The sequence below is a fragment of the Perca flavescens genome, chromosome 14, assembly GCF_004354835.1.
Source record: "Perca flavescens isolate YP-PL-M2 chromosome 14, PFLA_1.0, whole genome shotgun sequence".
NCBI lineage: Eukaryota > Metazoa > Chordata > Actinopteri > Perciformes > Percidae > Perca > Perca flavescens.
The window spans coordinates 15,209,985-15,227,808 of record NC_041344.1 but is presented as its reverse complement, the minus strand read 5'-3'; the positions used below and the strand labels follow the sequence as shown (position 1 = coordinate 15,227,808).

The following is a 17,824-nucleotide window of genomic DNA, read 5'->3' as shown; positions in this document are numbered from 1 at the left end:
AGTGAAGTCTCACAGTGCACCTGTGGAATAATTACTTAGATCTTTTACTAGAGTAAAAGTAGCAATACTACAGTGTAAAAAATACTTCTTTTTTTTAACTTATATTCAAAGTATTACTTAAGTAAACGTACAAAAGTTACGCATCAAAATATACTTCAGGTACCAGGTAAATTACTTATTATGCAGAATGGCCCACTTGTAACACAGGCCAATTCTGACCTATTCTTTGCATTCATTTTCCAGTCATGAACTGTGAATAAAAAACTTTTTATTAACTTGGTCCAGACGTTTATAACAATTAAACAAAACATTAAAATACATTTATGCCACCCGCTACTTATCTCCGAAAGTAGATTCAACACTTGTCTGACTTAGTGTAAAAAAACATATTACATGCTGGATACAGATTGGAAGTATTGCTTTGCTGTTGTATTACATAACATTTTACTGTTGTACACAATAAACTGGTTATTTATATCTCATTAACATGTTAAATTATGACCACTTACTGTGGCTCAATTTTATAATCACAACAAAATGAGTAAACTCATCTATTTTTGTCTATCACGTGTAGTTTATATGTATTTCATGTAGCACTATTGGATTTTTGTGTTAGTCATAAAGAGATTTCATTATGGCTTATTTTAAATACCAAGCAGAATAAAAGAAAGAGAAATACCTTTGTGTGGCAAAAAACTTTATTGCATATATTTCAAGTACACACAAACACCCCATGTATTCTGCTACTGCACCACAGACTACTCAATAGTCTATCATTTAAAACAATACATCTTTTTTATTTAAATCTTCTTCTCCAGAGCCAATAAAACAAACAAATCAAAAGAACTGGACTGGTTCAAACAAAGAGAAAATCATTTGTAGGCATTGGCTTTATGTTTGGGCAAAAAGTTGAAATTCTTTGGCACAGGTCCAAGTAGCATTTCACTAGAGAGGGGAAGAAAGTAAAACGAATTATAGTCAGTAAATACATAAATTGAACAGATCAGTTTAGTGCAGCTTGATTTTAAATGGTCTTTTTATTGTTTAAAAATTGTTTACCTAATCCTGACCCAGTCCCCAACATGTTGACTGGCCATCAGTGACTCCAAATAGTTCCTGCCCATGTAGTACGGAGGTCTCTCGTTGATCTTCTGAGGCACCCTCTCCAACAGGCCCACTGGAATATATCTGAGAGACAGAGATAGTGCTATGAGGGCCGGCCCTAGACTTTTGGGGTCCCTAAGCCCCAAAAGGTTTGATGAATATTTTAGTGTTACGTTCTCATTGGTAGGAGCTGAAGCTCTCCTATCTTCATGTGCAAGATGTCCAAATGTAGAAAGCAAAACATATGATGCACAAGGCAACCATATGCTGAAGAACATACATTTATTACAAATAATGAATCATTTTGTGCCAAGTCTTTGCTTGTACTGGCTGATGATCCAGCATATCCTGACAAAGTTAAGCACCTGTAAATTATAGATAACAATACTATTATTAATTTTATCAGCTACATCCGACCCATTCAAACTGGCTCCCCAGATTTCTTTTTTTATGCAACACACAACGTGTACCTTTTTCTGAGCTGCAGCTTATAAACACCGTTGGGTTTAGTTGGCTTATGCGTCGGGCCAGCTTCGAGTGCTATATTGAGTTTGTTTCTGGATCAAATGGCAAGTCATGAATATTGCTTGTTGATAGTAAAAGAAATACAATATACTAAAGTGCATGTTGTTGCCCACCTGCACATGAAGGAGAGCCACTCCAGCATGAAGGTGCGGGTCTTCTCCACACCTCGAGTGTCGGAGCCCCAGTGCTCCAGACCGAAGTTGCTGAAATCCCTGAGGATGTCCAGTCGCTCACTGGACGAGATGTCCCAGTGTCTGCTCTCCTTTATTTCAGTGAAGATCCATGGCTTAATGAGAGCACCCCTGAAGAAACAAGTCAAACATGCAAAATCAAGTTCACTGCAAAAGTCGTTGTAACTAGACTGGCAAAGAGAACATGCGTTTGCAAAATGAACTTAATTGCTAACTAAAAACAATATTCATTCTTTACTGAGAAAGAAGGTGGCAAGCTTTCTTTTCTACAAGATGTTCTGAAATCTACAGGTGGCGTAGACCACACAATAATTTCACATTTACTTTGTTTTTTTTTTATTATTTAGTCTATAATGTGTGTAAGTGGCACCAACCTTGCAATCATCATACCAGAAACTCCGGTCTCTCTCGCTTTCATGGCATCTTCATAGGACAGAATGTCTCCATTACCTTAATACAATAAACAATGGTCACTTTAGTTTATCTCATCACCAACAATGAATTACTCTAACATTTTGTCCTCATCTACTGTGTGCAGCTGTAATCTTTACAAATTCACATACCAAAAAGTGGGACAGGACTGGCCAGCTTGGAACAGGTGTTGATATAGTCCCAGTCAGCCAACTTAGTGTAGCGCTGCTCCCTGGACCGACCATGCAACTGTAAGAAAACAACATCATCAGTGGTGTGTTATCACACTTTGACGCTGATTTGTGTTTTGTTGCAGATATGAAAATGATAAAAGGAGCAATAACAAAAATATAATGCAGGACTGACAAAAGAAAAAAAAACAAGGGGCTTGGAAAAAAAACCATCACACACATTTATGCATTTATCTATGCTGCTTTTACAAGACTAACTGTGATCATAGAGACATCCCATTTCTTCATCTCTGGGATGAGTTTGTGCGCTATGTTGCACTTCTCCTGAACACCAGTGCGGATCTTGACAGTTAAAGGGACATCAAGGACCTTCAGGAAGAAGAAAAAAAAACTGTTCTCATTTATCCTTACATTTTGGGGGAATTTTTAAAAAACTAATTAAATGTAAAACTTAGATACTATATACATTTAATAACAGTGGTATTTCCTATTTAGATACATTTGGTTAAAGAAAAGCTTACATAGTTCATTCCCTTGATTATCTGTTCAAACTTTCTGGTGCGTGTCATCAAGCCGCAGCCTCCGCCCTGATGAGGGAAAGCAAACAAAGACCATCTGTCAGTGAGTGTCATGTTAATATTTTTTATTTCCAGCCAAACATCAGTGTCGGTGATTTATACACAGGTTATAGAAAGGTTTGGAAATACCGATTTAAATAAGTGTGTAAAGCTGCTACGATTTTACAATGCAGGGAGGGAAACATAAAGGAGTGATAACCAGAGTGGAACTTTCCTTTAATCTGAATGGGACTACATAGTTTGATAGAGGGTTTACCTTCTTGTATACAAGATCAATGGGGCATCCAGAGTTGATGTCCACGAAGTCAACATCAGTGTTGTTGTTGATGAGCTCTGCACACCTCGTCATGGTGTCGGGAAAGCAGCCCTCCACCTGGAGACACAATTCGGACTTCAGAACTGAGGCCATCTTCATTCTCACACAAGTCGTGTTTATAACAACAACTTGAACAGAGTAATTAAACAAATTTGGTTCTGGAGAGTCTTAATAATCTATGATGACATCACCTGGACGCCAAAAACATCTTCACTTTCGTGCCGTTTCAGGAGGGCCCATTCTGACTGCTGCCCCTGCAGCAGGTTTGTGCACATAGCCATCTCCCCACAGGTGATGTCTGCTCCGAAGCGCTTGCACACACGACGGAAAGGCAGATTCCCACACTAGGGAATGAAAAGGAAGTATTTCATCATGCCCAAACCTCATTTATGGGCCAGAATTTGATATAGCTTGGTATGTTACTGGTTCTTTAGAGTGACATTTTAAATGAACTCTTGTCTGGAATGATTTGTTGGGCAGCATTTAACTAGGCTACATCAATAACACATCTAACGACAGTACTCGAATGAGTCTGGTTGCACTTACAGTTGTCAGAGGAGCAAGGTAGAGCTTGTCTTTAAAGTCCACCTTGAACACAGAGAAAAAAGATTACATGATATTTCTTGTGAGTAACCAATGTATTTTAAGAAAATATCATTTTGGAGGAAAGACGGTTGCCTGAAGATATACCGGTTTCTTCTCACACTGGCGCAACTTGATGACATCTACATCAGTCAATGGGCCAACAGTCTTCACTGGAGGCTGCTTATCTGGGCTGGCCTGTAGTTTGTCACAAAGCAAACAGGTAAAAATATGTTAAGCAACAGACTATATATACCTACTGGGTACAGTAAGTGCTCAGAGTAGAAGTTTGTACCTGTGTTTCAGCTTCAGTAGACGCACGCTGCTCCCCTCCTGCTGGATCGGCAGATATTTCAGCTGTACGAGCATCTCCTAAGTGTGTCAAAAGACTGAATTAAAAGACCAAATTTAAATTTACACCTGTTTAACTTAAATGATTAAGAATGGCATGCATATTTCCCAACTAAAATAGCTCCAATAAGTGCCAAAGAGATTCACTTCAGAGATACTTCCTTTTCACTGTTGATTTCTGCACGTCTGTCAGTGTCTCAAAGGACAAACTTACTTAACAGATTAATGAGAAAAGAATGCAACTCGTATTTGTAACTCTTCTTACCATTCCCTTGCTGGTCTCTTTTGTCTCTGTAGTTTGAAAGCGTTTTGAGGTAGTCTTCTGACTTCTTAAAGGCCACCGAACGCTTCCTCAGACTATTCTGGAGGTCCTTACTCAGGCTGTTCTTTACTGCGTTCCTGCCCTCGTTGGCGTTAATTAGTTCTGCGTTCTCCATGGTTTTGAAGTCAGGTGTAGTGTGTGCCTTGGCGAAGCGGCAGGTGAGACCATAAGCACACTTTCCGAATGTGTCATAGAGGTAGCAGTTTTCCCCGATGTCAGCGGGCTTAGTGGCAAAGTACTCGGCTACATTATGGTGAAAGTGGCATTTGTCACCGAAGGGGCATTCCCTGTTGGCCTGCATGGGTGGGAAAAGGTATAATAATAACTATCAGCTGACATAGCGATTGAAAAGTACTGTAAGTGACATTTGTGAATGGTTGGTTTTATACCTGAAGGACTGAGAGACACAGTCGTTTTTCATCATAGGCGGTAGGCTTTGTGTGTGGCCTTGATTTATTTTGTCCCCGAAGACGTTTACGGTCTGGGTTGCCACCCTTATTCTGCTCCTCTGCGTCTAGTTTTAGCTTTTTGGTCTCAGGTTCCTCAACAGGTGTCTCATTTGTCTCCTCAACTCTGTTGTTTTCACTAGCCTTTTCTCCTTTTGAGCCCTGCCACTCAGAGTCTACAAACGCATGAAATTTTTCTTTGGTTGTTAGGAATCTGCAAATACATGAAGAAAAAGAAATGTAATCGACATGTCAGTTTGACATGTCAGTGTGGAATAGGGCAACATCAATGCCCTGCAAAACCATTTGTTACAATTTGTCTATATAATTTGACACAGTGCCTTACTTCAGCAAGGTGTCAGGGAAGAATATTTGGGCACATTTACTCACTGCTCTGTTACCACATTAATTACTCTGTTAATGGTACAATTACAAGAGGGGCTATTGATATGGACCAGCCATAACTTGTAAAACTGGAACAAGAGCTATGTCCATACTCTGTGCAAGAAGTCAAGTGCATTCACCGGCTGCTGAGTCTTTTTGCTGACTGTGTAGTTCTGTTGGCTCCATCAGATAAAGAAGTGTGCAGTGTAAAAATGTATGAGTCCATGCTACTCTGCTGGAAAAACGGTGGATTACTCCATCAGGTTGAGAGACAGATGCTGCCCCAACCAAGCGAAGGGTATCTCTGGGTATACCAATGAGGACAAGATGGAGCATAAGAACAAGCTGCAATTTAAGCTTTATAATGGGCTGTTATGGTGAAGAGGGAGCGGACAGACAAGACAGGATTGGATTTCTGGCTCAACTTAAACTACTTCCAAGATGCATGGAGGAGAGAAAAGTCCAAAGATTCTCATTGTATTCCACAAATGGCTACTAACTTACTGCGGTTTGAGGGCAGCTTCGCCCTTCACAGCTTCATCCGTCCTCTTTTCAACGCTTTCCTCCGCCGGTTTTTCCATCACACCTTCACAGGCTTTCTCCAAATCCTGTTATACTGAAACATGTCGATACATCAGATGATCACTTTGGATCTAACATACTGCTCAACAGAAGAGCTAAGGATTATCTCCTGGTTCTGAGCAGCGAGTAACGTTTTGTCTCAAGATAAACTCTCTGTACTGCATATTTAACTATAACCTAGGTTACGTCTAGCTACTTAACTTTCATATGGGTCGCCTGTCTGATTAAACTGAATTTAAATTAACGTTAGCAGAGTTACTTACCTGTTATATTGCGAATACAATACTAATACAGTATTTATGTCTCACACCTTCAAATGCACTGTCTGTGTGCACAGCAACGGCGTGAGGAAACGCTTGTGCAGCAGTTTGGTGAAGTCCGTGGTGTACTAGCAGATGAACATTGGTTCCGCATATTGCTGTTCGTCTCCCCAATATTCAGATTTTAAAACTATTAAATAATTTAAAGGGAGGTCTGTTTTCCAGGGATGGAACATAATCAGATTACCTCTGCTAATTGAATGTTTCAGTTTTGAAATGGCACCAAAAACCCATCTTCTGTACGTATACTGCTTTTAAAAAAAAAAAACTCATGTTGTTACACTGCATGAATTTTCGTCCCCGTAAACGCCAGACCCTCTTGCTAATTTTCGGCAGTTAACGACAATTTACCATGGATGTATTAAGAGAACAATGTACAGCCTGTGAACGTTTATATCCCTTATTAGAAATTCTTTGGTTTATATGTTTATATGCTCGTCTTGCAAGACCTCGCACGTGATTGGAGGGCTCTTCCAATCACGTGCGATGTCATCGTTATACGGAAGAACTCGCGAGAAGAGCTCGCATATATAAGCCATAAGCACGGTGTATGAAGCTCTGTGATATAAACTAACCGGCAGTTGAAAGATGGAAGTCCCAAAACTGAAGAAAAGACCTCGGCGCCTCTGTGAACATTGCAACACTGAACTCTGTCATACACAATATTTTGACCACAGAAAGCGCTGTTTCAAAAATGGAGTTTGGGAGAAAAAATCCAGAAGGGCTAGTCATGACCCAACCGGCAGGAGTTATGTACCGTCACCGTCGATGTATAAAGACCTCGAAGATAAATTGGCTGGAGTTGGAGAGATTGATGAAAGTGAAATGCACTCCGGCGAGGACCCAGAAAAAGAAGTTATGGAAGAATCTGAAGAAATGCACCCAGCGACTGACAGTTCAGACGACAACGGTGAGCACCACAATATTGAATTATTAAATATTTAACTGGTACACCTGTACAGCTGTTAGCTACAGATATTTTAACTGTACCCGGTCTCCCTTTTAAATTGTCTAGTTAAAATGTGGTTGCTTTTCACTGCTGTGGTTATTGTAATAGTAATTAAATACGAATATCGCAATATAATGCATTTAACTGTATCTTCTGCACGGGTTGTTTTCCAGACGAAACAGCAGCTGACCAAAGCATTCATCTTTTCCTGGACTCCAGCAATTCCGAGCCAGTGCAAGATGATGCAGACATTTCCTGTTCTGTGGTAAGCATGAAATTACCTTTTGAATATACAAGTATAAAGTTCCATACATGCTCATCCAGAGCTCAAACGAGAAAACCCAACATGTTTCACCCACATTATTGTTTTCCACTCTCAGTACTACTACTGTTACTCTCAGTGTACAGTTTAAATTTATGTTAGGGAACTATGAAAGCAACTAAAATAAACAAGTGAATTATAAACCATTCCAAAAAAATCCCCTGAATGAAGTTCCCACAGAGTACTTTTAACCGGTTCATTGCACTAAAGCTAGCTGTTTGAGATGCATGTGATCTTTTCAAACTACAGCTTTTAAAATCTTTTCATATTCAAATGGGCATATTAATGATGGTCTTTTCACTCTCAAATGAACATATTCATGCGCTGGGTACGGCCATTTGAGGTGCTGAGTATGGGCATTGCATGCATTTTAAATGTGTACTTTACATTTGCATAGGATGGGTATGTGACTGAAGAGGATGAAGAGGGGGAAAGCCTCGCCTTGAACTCCCCTTCAACTCCTCTGCATGGACGCAATCAACCCCTTTCAGCCAGTCCGCAGACCGACGAGAAGAAACTGCTGAATGCTATCAGTGGGCTGTCTCGTCAGCTTACTGTGCTTACTGCCGATGTGAATGAGCAGTTCACCATAGTAAACTCCAGGTTGCTGTCCATAGAGGATAGGTTGGCAGCTTTGGAGTCGAAAAACTGTGTGGAAGAGACTAACTCTAAGAAGACCCGACTGGTGCGCAATCCCAAGATTGCGGTAAGAATATGTTCGGTGACTGCTAGCTAAACTAAAAGTAACCTAAAAGCAAAGCTTTTTTTTTTTTTTTTTAAGTAGCCCAAGCTAAAAGTAACCTAGTATCCTTGTAAAAGAACAAGTGAGCAGAACCCGTGTACGTTTTTTTTTTTTTTTTTTTTTTTTTTTTTTTTTGGTCTTGTATTTTACAGGAAGCGGTACGCCGTCTTCACAACTCGGAGATGAATTGTAAGCGCTATGAACCGGAGCAAGGGTAAGATTTAAAGAATATGCTTTCATTCTGCTTTATAAGGAAATAGATACGTTAATAGATACCGATCTTAACCGTACATTTTGTTTTCACAGACTAACTTCGCCTCATAACGAGGCCGTGACCTCCTATTTGCTCGGAGCTGTGTCTGCAAGCCCAGATTTACATGGTGCTGATAAGGACGCCATTGTGCGTAAGTAACTTTTACTGTTTTCTCCTTCCATGTTTAATTTTACTGTGACTTATGTTTTTTTTTTTTTTCATACCACTCCTTTAATTGGTTTCCAGCTGCTTGTAAGACCTATTACGAGACCGTACGCAGGAGCTTCAGGTACAAACAACCAGATCTTGCATCGCAGGCGGAAGCGGTGAAGAGTTCAGCTCGGAGTCGATCAAGAAGAAAGAGGGTAAGACTTATTAGACCTATTAGGTCAATGTGACTATCTTTCAGCTGCATTAATAGATGGGTTTTGTCCATACGCAGTGCATCGTGCAGTACTGATGGTCTTTATTGATTGTTTTTACAGCTGCTGGAAGCGAGACAGAGTGTGCTAGCTGAGGATGAGGTGGACCTTTGGAAGTGCGCCACCATAGACCTGATGTCTGATGAGGAAGATGGCATCGTTGACAGTGTCTCTGGATGGATTGTGCGACCTCCGTCCTCTCGCAGCCAGGAGCTCACAGAGCTCTGTGCCACGCTGCAGTCGAGATTAGAGGTGATTCCAAAGTACAGGGCCATGCACCACAGACGTCTGCAAAATGGACCTAATTGAGACCGAATGCCGCCAGTTACCTACAGCTCCGAGGCGGCAAACCGACACTTCATGGTGCTGTAGGATCTTGGGCTTCGCGTGAGCTTCCCATTTGTTGTGTGGGCAGATCTCCTACGCTTTGTACATAGTTGTGTGTTTGCGTTTGTGCTAGTAAAGCTCTTTCTTTGAATAAACGGCACATTCCTGGCAAATTTTCCTTTCCTTAATAAATTCATTCATGTCCTTGATGGTAATAATAGTGTAGTCAATAGGATAACAATGACATGAATATACAACCTAATAGCATATCCTATGACTATACGGTGTGTGTGTGTGTTTGTATATATAATTATTTTATTATTGGGGTTTACATTTATAATGAGCCAGGGTGACCGATCTGCCAACCAATCAAAAGTGGTTTTTCTTTTCTTTTTTTTTGTTTAAAGGTCCTAGGACATGCTGCTTTTTGGATGCTTTTATATAGACCTCAGTGGTCCCCTAATACTGTATCTGAAGTCTCTTTCCCGAAATTCAGCCTTGGTGCAGAATTACAGCCACTAGAGCCAGTCCCACAATGAGCTTTCCTTAGGATGTGCCATTTCTGTGTCTGTAGCTTTAAATGCTATTGAGAAAAGAGGGGAGTGGGGGTGGCCTTGACCAATTGCCACTTAGCAAGCCATGATGTTTCTTTCTCATGGGTGGGCAAAGCAGAGAAAGGCAAGGTAATCTTGCTCCTTATGACCTCATAAGGAGGAGATTCCAGATCAGCCCATCTGAGCTTTCATTTTCTCAAAGGCAGAGCAGGATACCCAGGGCTCGGTTTACACCTATCTCCATTTCTAGCCACTGGGGGACCACAGGCAGGCTGGGGGAACTCTCATTAATGTTAAAAAATCTCAAATTGAAATTTTCATACCATGGGACCTTTTTAAAAGTAGTGGTTTCATCTCATACTCAATACTGTGAGTGAGGAAATTCAAGCCAGGCCAGGCGCGGTTTCGCTGCTATTCATATGCTAATTAGAATAAATTAGCCCCTCCATGATCTCGCCACATACGTCATGGTTCGTTTCCGTCAATATGTGGCACAGACGAACGCGACGTTCACAGACTGATCGGTAACTGCCGAAAATTAGGGAGATTTCCGGGCGCTTACGGGGACAAAAATCCCAATTTTCATTCAGTTAATTAATTACACTTTATAAAGAATTATGATTGAAACATGTAGTTTGTTATGCCTTTTTGGATATCAATTTTATTTCAAAATTCCATCCTCACATGAATACCAAGAGCAGCATAAAATAATGCATGCACATTTAAAGGGAAAGGAATTTTTAGCAGCTCTCAGTGTTAGAACAAAAAGAATTACTAGCTATTAGAGCTGAAACAATAAGTAAATGGACAGAAAATTAAGCAGCAACTGTCTTGATAACTGATTCATTGTTTAAATCATTGTTTAGTTAAAAAATTCCAAAATGTCCTATTTCCAGCTTCTCATTAGTAAGGACTTGCGGTTTCTGATGCCTTATGTGATAGTAAATTTATTATCTTTGTGTTTTGGATCATTGGCTGGACAAAAGAAATTTAAAGACACACCTTTGGGTATAGGATTTTTTTCACTATTTTAGAGACTTGATTAATCAAATATTTGGTAGATTCATTGTAGCCCTACAAAAGAGACATTCAAGAAGTCATATTCTAGTTAGAACAAGACCAAAATATGATTAATGAGAGCCAAAAAAACACTCTGGCTTGTATGTATTTTTTTAAAACCAATTACAACTGATCTGGGCGGCACTAAGTCCCGATAGTGGAGATATCAAAAGCGCCGGATGCAAGTCTTTATCCCAGCAATGTACATCCATTAGCCTCTTTCCGACCAAGTAGTTACAGGAACGTACAGTAGTTATAGGAACAGTCCACTTCTAAACTACTCTCCCCCAAAACCAGTTTACCATTTGCATTCACACTGGCAAGTGGCCATAGGAACTGACCTTTTGTTATTATAATCACAGCCATCTAACCACCACTATGCAAATGAAAAGACCCTGCCCTGAAATAGGAACTGAAAGAGTTACAGGAACTGTGGCCAGAGGAACTTAATAATCCCCAAATTGGTCCAGTCGGAACAGGAGAAAAAAAGGGTTCTAGGAACGTTGTGTTCTAGGAACTGCAAAAATCCTTCCGGTCAGAAAGTGGCTACTGAGCCAGACTAGTCGTCTGGTGAGGCACTAAGCCTTTCTATCTTTGCAACAAACCGCTTTCGGCTAGAGTCCAGGATGTTGATGCCATTCTTCTGGAAGTCATATCCTACTCTCTGCAGCTCCTCTAGTCGCCCTGTAATGTTCTGTGTGCTGTAGTCTAAAACTTTGGGCTTTTCCAGTATCTGCTTCATTGTTATTCCTCCTTTTACGAGACAGTCTAGTTTAGAGCTCAGCGTGTCTGGCCCAATGTACAGAACCATTGGATAGCTGATGATGAGTTTTTTTATGTCAGCTTTCCGACAGCCAAGTAAAACCATCTTTTGTTGGAGACTGTTAAAATTCTTTTTCAGATATTCATTGGAAAGGTCCAGTATCTCTGCTCCAGGGCCTTGAAGAAGAGCAAGCAGTTCTGAATTGCTCAACTTAAGAGAAGCTCTCAGGATATCAATGTTTGTCTTGACTCTCTTAGTGCTTCGGATTAGAATATAAAGGTTTCTGGATATGACGGCTTTTGGAAACTGCTCTGGATTCTTCCCACCAAGTTTGACACAGATGTCTTCCAGAAACTCCACCATCTGCCTGTTGAGCTCTAAACTGTTAGAGAATGTCCGCGGCGCTGTGGTCAGTAGCCGATGGAGGTCTTTAGTGTTCAGTCCCAGCGAGGTCAGAAAAGCTATGTTCTTTTCCAAGTTCCCATTATCACTGGACCGGAAGAAAGACTCAGGTGAGCGATCCAGGATGCTCACAATTTCTTCATCAGTCTTGAAGATGTTTCTCCACAGCTCCCAGCGCTGCTCCAAATGTTCTATTGAGCGGGTGATAGCACGGGGATAACGGGATATGATGCCGGCTATTACTTTGCGGCTGGCACCTTTACTTTGCAGAAACTGAGCGAGACCTTGCTCATTAGTGAAGACTTTACGAAGCACCCCAGGCTGACGCTGGCGTGCCATCTTCACATCAACTCCCATGAGATTCAGATTCTCCAGCAGAGATTCATTCTCTGGGGTAATCTGTGGCTTTGGCAGCTCATTACTTCTTGTAGGAGCACTGCAAAACCTCCTGGGAAGGCAGGCTGATGTCAACTGTAGTGGAATTAACCCAAAGCTGCGCTGCAACATCACTGATTGACGGAGGCTAAGGAGAGCCCTCACTCCAGCTACTGCTGCCATTTTTAATGAGGGCTACACTGTAACATTACTGCCAGTTTTAGTGGACCTGAAAGAGAAGTAAACATATTTAGCTGATTAATAATCTAGTCAAAGAAACAAAACTGAAGTTATCATAGCCACTTAATTACAAGTACAGTATAAGTATAAGGAATAAGTACTCAAATCCTTCAGTAAAAGTAGCAATTCCACACTATAAAGTATCCTCTATTATAACTAAAAGTCCAATTTACTTAGGCAAAACCACAGTAACGTTAAGTATTATCAAGTAAGTAACGTTACTGATGCACAAACATGTCTGCAGCATTTTAGTGTTGTAAGAACTAATTATTAACAATGCATCATAGTTTATTTGTTGATCAGATTTTGTATGTAAACTCTAAATCTGGAAGGTGACATATTGACTACATCTGTCAGATAAATGTAATGGAGTAAAAAGTGTACAAGAAATAAAGAAGCATTACGTTAATTGAAAGTAGTGAAGTGAAGTAGTGTTACAGTAGCTAGCCTACTTGAGTAAACGTAGCCTAGTTCTTGCCCCCAATGCAGTGTTAACACTCCAAATACCTGCTTTTGTTAAGGTCCTGTCATATTCTAAGCTATCTGCTCGTAAGTTACTTTAACGTTATAAATTAAACCGTTGAGAAACTTTATTCGCTCTCAAATGACTAACGAACGTCCTGGCCAAGTCTGAGTCTGTTAACGTTACAACTTTTACCACGTACAATTAATTATACATTTATCAATGCCTCAAGCCATAGTATTCTAATAGAAAATGTAATCAAAACACATACCATATAGCTATATGTTTAGTGGCTCTTGGCCAATACATGCTCGTGAGAGATATTTGACAGTCCTGCAAAAATCAACATGCGAAATCAAAGCGGAAACGTGAAACTGGTAAAACTCTCGCGATATTTGTCGCCCGAAGGAAAAAAGAACATTCCTGACTAATATCGCTAATTAGCGCCATCTAGCGTGTTGGAGTTAAAATGGATTCTCTGCTCACTTGCAACCATAGACTGCATGACATGCTTATAACCACTAGGTGGCAGCAAATGACTTTCATTCAGGGGTTACAAATTTCAACCTGTCATAGAATACATTGATAAGATTATAAAGTAACCATAAATCAATGATATAATCAGATATAATTCGAAATAAGGTATTTGGATTGATAGGTTACTTTTCACACTGGTCACAATAATGTTCACCTTTAAGCAAGCAGTAGGAGGAGTACAACCGAGTACAACCCAGTAACGGTTGCAGGGCCGTAAGCAGAAATTTAAATTTTATTATGATTTTCCCCAATTCATCTTATCAATTCAATTAACTTTTCAACTACATGTTCTGCACATTTTGTCTTCATAATTGATGGCATAAGGGTTCATAGCCTTCTCTACACTGCAAGGATGTAGTTCAGGTGAAGATATATTAAATTCTTTCATTATATTTCTGAATATAATCTTATACTATTTGCTGGAATCAGCCTTCGAAATTCACCATTTATCATTTGTGTGTACATGTAAAATTTTAACTTTTCCATATGCCATATAAAATGCTTGACCTTCTCATTGGAGACGACCCCGGATAATTGCATTGCTATTTGCACAAATAGTACACTGTAAATAAGCATTCACTTGCAAACCAATGAGAGTGAAATTGTATTTTTATGTCCATTCATAGCTGTATGTGGCAAGCTTAATGTTTTCAGTATAATCATGAAACTACTAAGTTGTAGAGTATATTGGACTCTGAGTTACAGGCATTAATACTTAATTTATGCGAGACATATGTGATACAGCTGACGTTCTTGTATACCGATGAGGCACAAGAGAACGTTTGCCATGTGTTAAGGCTCACAGCTTAGCATTGAAACATCTACTGACCCAATGTCTGTCTTTACTGATGAATCCCACCACTCATGAATATTTTAATACCTCAAAGTGATATCTTCATTATGCAAATGAGCTTTTACTCTGCTGCTCTAAGATTGAAGTGAGCATGGTGTTTTAGTGAAACCATAATAGGGTGAGGGTTTCAGTTTTATTTTGTCTCAGTCATCAGCAGGACCAGTTTATATGTCATTACAGTTCCACTTTATTCACACTTGTCCAAAGCACTCCTGCCTGTATATTTGCATAATAATGTGAGAGGGAGCAACTCTTATGGCCTATGTTTCTGCCTTGTTTAAATCATTTTGAGTCTAACAAGACACATGATGAGATGAAATGGAAGACACAAAAAAGTAGGATGAATTTGTTCCTACACTGAGACAATTCATGAATGTTACATCTTTTACACATATCAGCGGCTTATTGCTGCCTCCATATCTTGTACTCAGGGCCAGTTTATTATGCACACCCAGCTAAAACTATAATGCAGTCTAGTACAGTTAGTTTGTTTTCATTATGCCATGCCAGACTTTTGGCTCATCATGCAAGACACTGCTATAAAAAAACAAACATACAATATGCATATTCAGGTAACACAGACAAAAAAACTAGATTTTCAAACAAATTGTATATCAAATAGCAGAAATAAAAAGAACAGAGATGCTAATTGACGTAGGTTTATTCTGATCAGTGAAATAGCATACATCTATACCTTAATGTTTTAAATGGATATTGATTCAATTTTATAGTGTTCAGTAGTGTTTATTTTATTTTGTTCCCTCCATTTGGTTTTATTCTATGGTTGTTGTTTAGACTGGATTAGTTTCAGATAGGTGTACGACGTAATAAACTGGCAACTGAGGGGCTCTTCTTCCCCTCAGCCAAAAAGCATAAATTAGTTTCGAATCATAGCTAATAATAATTTTATCTTGCCATCTTTTCATTCCTTTTTGCTCATTTGATTCCATTTTAATTCCAGTGTGCCTATTTTCTCACTCCCTCTGAACCTCTTAAAATTGTTAAGGGGACTTATGTGTTACTTCATGCATGCATATGTCTGCTGTTGTGTTTTTAATATTAAATGGATTTCTGTCCTGATCCATTTGTTGTGGTGTACTTGGTAAAGTTGCTTAGGTAACTGCTGACACTTTACTCCTTCAGCGAATCAATAATTCATAGCTGTCGAAACTTTCAAATGCTCAGCAGTTCCTAGACACTCTTGCACTTGAAGTGAGTGTTCACAGGTGAGATCAAATTGATCAGAATGTCTAAAAGAAGATGGGTGGAATTCAAAATCTGCCAAACTATAAGCTGTTCGGCTCCTGTCAGCCGAAGACACAGAGCATCCTCTCCTGCTGCTGCTGGTATGTTTTAATTGTTTCTAAGAAGCAGACAAAACTTTTCATTTTGGTAGCTCCAGCAGGTTTTCTGAGAAAATCATATTATTTTATGAACCATATTGAAACAAAAGGTGACAGGAATGTGGCCTACACGAGTACTTTAACAATGTTTTTACATCAACCTATGTTCAGTTGAGGACAAACACTGTGTTGTTCCTGTGAATATGAAGGTTTTTAACGACCTAAGGTTGAGTTTAAATTTTAAAAATATGCATACACAAGCTGTATTGTTTTTAAAACTCAAGATCTTTAGTATGTCTGTTTTTAGAGTAGTATTCAATACTAGTATTTTCAAAAACTTTCTTTGGTAGTAAAAATGTGTTGCCTCTGCAGGGTGAAGTTATGTTGGGGGAATTTGGAACTAATAAAATCCTAACTACAGCTCTGTTACATCACTGGTTCCAGACATCTGAATTGCTGCAAACTTCTCCAATTTATTCACGTTTAATGTGGAAGAATTAATGAATGAAGTGTGTGTGTATTCTGTAAGCTATATCCTGAACAGGTACTGTTCTAATACCTGTTATAATGATACATAAACTATTTGTAGACAGAAGATCAATTCCACATGGAGTCTGTCTGTGAGTTAAATTATAGCATGTACATTGTGTCCTTTCTTGCCTTTATCTGTCCTGGAAACTGATGTCAGTCTCTTACCTGCTGTCTCATTCAGCCAAGGAAGCTCAAATGTTTTCTTTTCAAAAGAGTTTATGCCAATAGCCCAATCAAGTGCCATAGTGTAACATTTTAGTTGATGGTTGAAGTCTTTATTAGAAAGAAAAAAAAACAGCTTTGAAATGAAAATATCTAGTGTTAAAAAAGAAACCTTTCAACTGGGACAAGTCTTTTCTCCCGTAACCATAGAAACTGAGCAGAGGTTTTATGCAGGATTCAGACTGCATATAAAACAGTGAAATGTATGACATTAATTATACCATTATTGCTTTTTAAACAAATATCAGTACTGCCATGTCAGTATTCCCTTTACAAATTCAGATTTCATCCAAACCTCATAGATGAAAACATGAGAAATGACAAAGAAAAGCAACAAAATAACAGAGCCATGTGGTCTATTTAAGAAGTTTTAGATAGTCAACTACTGTTTGATTATTAGGCTATGTGATGGAATGTAACTTAGTGCATTTATCAAAGTACTACTTGAATACAATTTTGAGGTACACGTACCTCCATTTGATGACACTTTATATTCCAGAGTAATATTGTACTTTTTAATCCTCCACATTTATTTGTCAGCTACACCTTGTGGTTACTTTAAGAATTGAGATTTGACATACAAAACAAATGATGAAATTTAAAGTAATATCCTATAATAGTTACTTTTACGTATTTTTATTGTAAAAAAAAAAAAAAAGTCTATTCTACTGTATATTTATGTTTTTAACTATTGCAGTAGGCTACTTTGCTCTATTGTTTAAGGTTTATTCCACTTTCATAATGTATGTTTATTGTATGAACAAACACAACAAGGCAATTCCATGCAACTGAAAACTTACCTTGGGAATAAAGCTTATTCTGAATTTGATTCTGATAATGAATTCTTCTTAAAAATACAATTGATCCATTTTATTTCTATGGAATACTCAGGAAATACTTTTACTTTTGATACTTCAGGTACAGTGTGATGCTAATACGAATGTAAATTGAATGCAGGACTTCAGAGTACTTTAAAGCCGTGCTACTCCTATGTTTACTTAAGTAAAAGCTCAAATTTCCTCTTCTCCCCATAGCTTCTCCCACTGATCAAAACGGTAGTACGTTTTTATTTGCAGTAATTACGACATTTCTCACAGTACATGAAAGCAACAAAGTGGAATGCCAGGGGGCGTGACTGTGAAGGCATCTACACGGCGTCATCAT

The 17,824-nt window shown here is 39.0% G+C and overlaps 3 protein-coding genes across 3 annotated transcripts; 1 reads left to right on the top strand and 2 right to left on the bottom strand.

Annotated features, from left to right (window-relative positions):
• Window positions 1-680: 680 nt before the first annotated feature.
• Window positions 681-6,694, bottom strand: dus3l (dihydrouridine synthase 3-like (S. cerevisiae)). The gene is made up of 16 exons (XM_028597514.1): window positions 6,247-6,694; window positions 5,906-6,017; window positions 4,961-5,231; window positions 4,515-4,866; window positions 4,194-4,270; window positions 4,007-4,096; window positions 3,863-3,904; window positions 3,508-3,660; window positions 3,257-3,373; window positions 2,944-3,009; window positions 2,681-2,791; window positions 2,384-2,480; window positions 2,195-2,270; window positions 1,743-1,931; window positions 1,060-1,188; window positions 681-945 (listed from the first exon to the last, which is right to left on the bottom strand). The coding sequence occupies exons 2-16, from the start codon at window positions 5,980-5,982 to the stop codon at window positions 873-875; spliced, it is 1,920 nt and encodes a 639-aa protein (XP_028453315.1). The 5' UTR covers window positions 5,983-6,017; window positions 6,247-6,694; the 3' UTR covers window positions 681-872.
• A 140-nt stretch (window positions 6,695-6,834) lies between these two features.
• LOC114568691 (uncharacterized) lies at window positions 6,835-9,491 on the top strand. The gene is made up of 7 exons (XM_028598327.1): window positions 6,835-7,213; window positions 7,426-7,517; window positions 7,972-8,280; window positions 8,469-8,530; window positions 8,623-8,720; window positions 8,816-8,934; window positions 9,055-9,491. Exons 1-7 carry the CDS (start codon window positions 6,892-6,894, stop codon window positions 9,298-9,300), a joined length of 1,248 nt encoding a protein of 415 aa, XP_028454128.1. The 5' UTR covers window positions 6,835-6,891; the 3' UTR covers window positions 9,301-9,491.
• Window positions 9,492-11,384: 1,893 nt separating this feature from the next.
• mterf1 (mitochondrial transcription termination factor 1) lies at window positions 11,385-13,561 on the bottom strand. The gene is made up of 2 exons (XM_028597960.1): window positions 13,446-13,561; window positions 11,385-12,700 (listed from the first exon to the last, which is right to left on the bottom strand). Exon 2 carries the CDS (start codon window positions 12,652-12,654, stop codon window positions 11,491-11,493), a length of 1,164 nt encoding a protein of 387 aa, XP_028453761.1. The 5' UTR covers window positions 12,655-12,700; window positions 13,446-13,561; the 3' UTR covers window positions 11,385-11,490.
• Between the last annotated feature and the right edge of the window lie 4,263 nt (window positions 13,562-17,824).

Coding starts and splice junctions, on each gene's coding strand:
- LOC114568691 (XM_028598327.1), top strand. CDS start 6,892: ATGGAAGTCCCAAAACTGAAGAAAAGACCTCGGCGCCTCTGTGAACAT. Junction 8,281..8,468: donor TGCGCAATCCCAAGATTGCG/GTAAGAATATGT, acceptor TGTATTTTACAG/GAAGCGGTACGCCGTCTTCA. Junction 8,531..8,622: donor CGCTATGAACCGGAGCAAGG/GTAAGATTTAAA, acceptor TTGTTTTCACAG/ACTAACTTCGCCTCATAACG.
- mterf1 (XM_028597960.1), bottom strand. CDS start 12,654: ATGGCAGCAGTAGCTGGAGTGAGGGCTCTCCTTAGCCTCCGTCAATCA.
- dus3l (XM_028597514.1), bottom strand. CDS start 5,982: ATGGAAAAACCGGCGGAGGAAAGCGTTGAAAAGAGGACGGATGAAGCT. Junction 2,271..2,383: donor CAGTCCTGTCCCACTTTTTG/GTATGTGAATTT, acceptor TATTGTATTAAG/GTAATGGAGACATTCTGTCC. Junction 946..1,059: donor GGGGACTGGGTCAGGATTAG/GTAAACAATTTT, acceptor TCCCCTCTCTAG/TGAAATGCTACTTGGACCTG.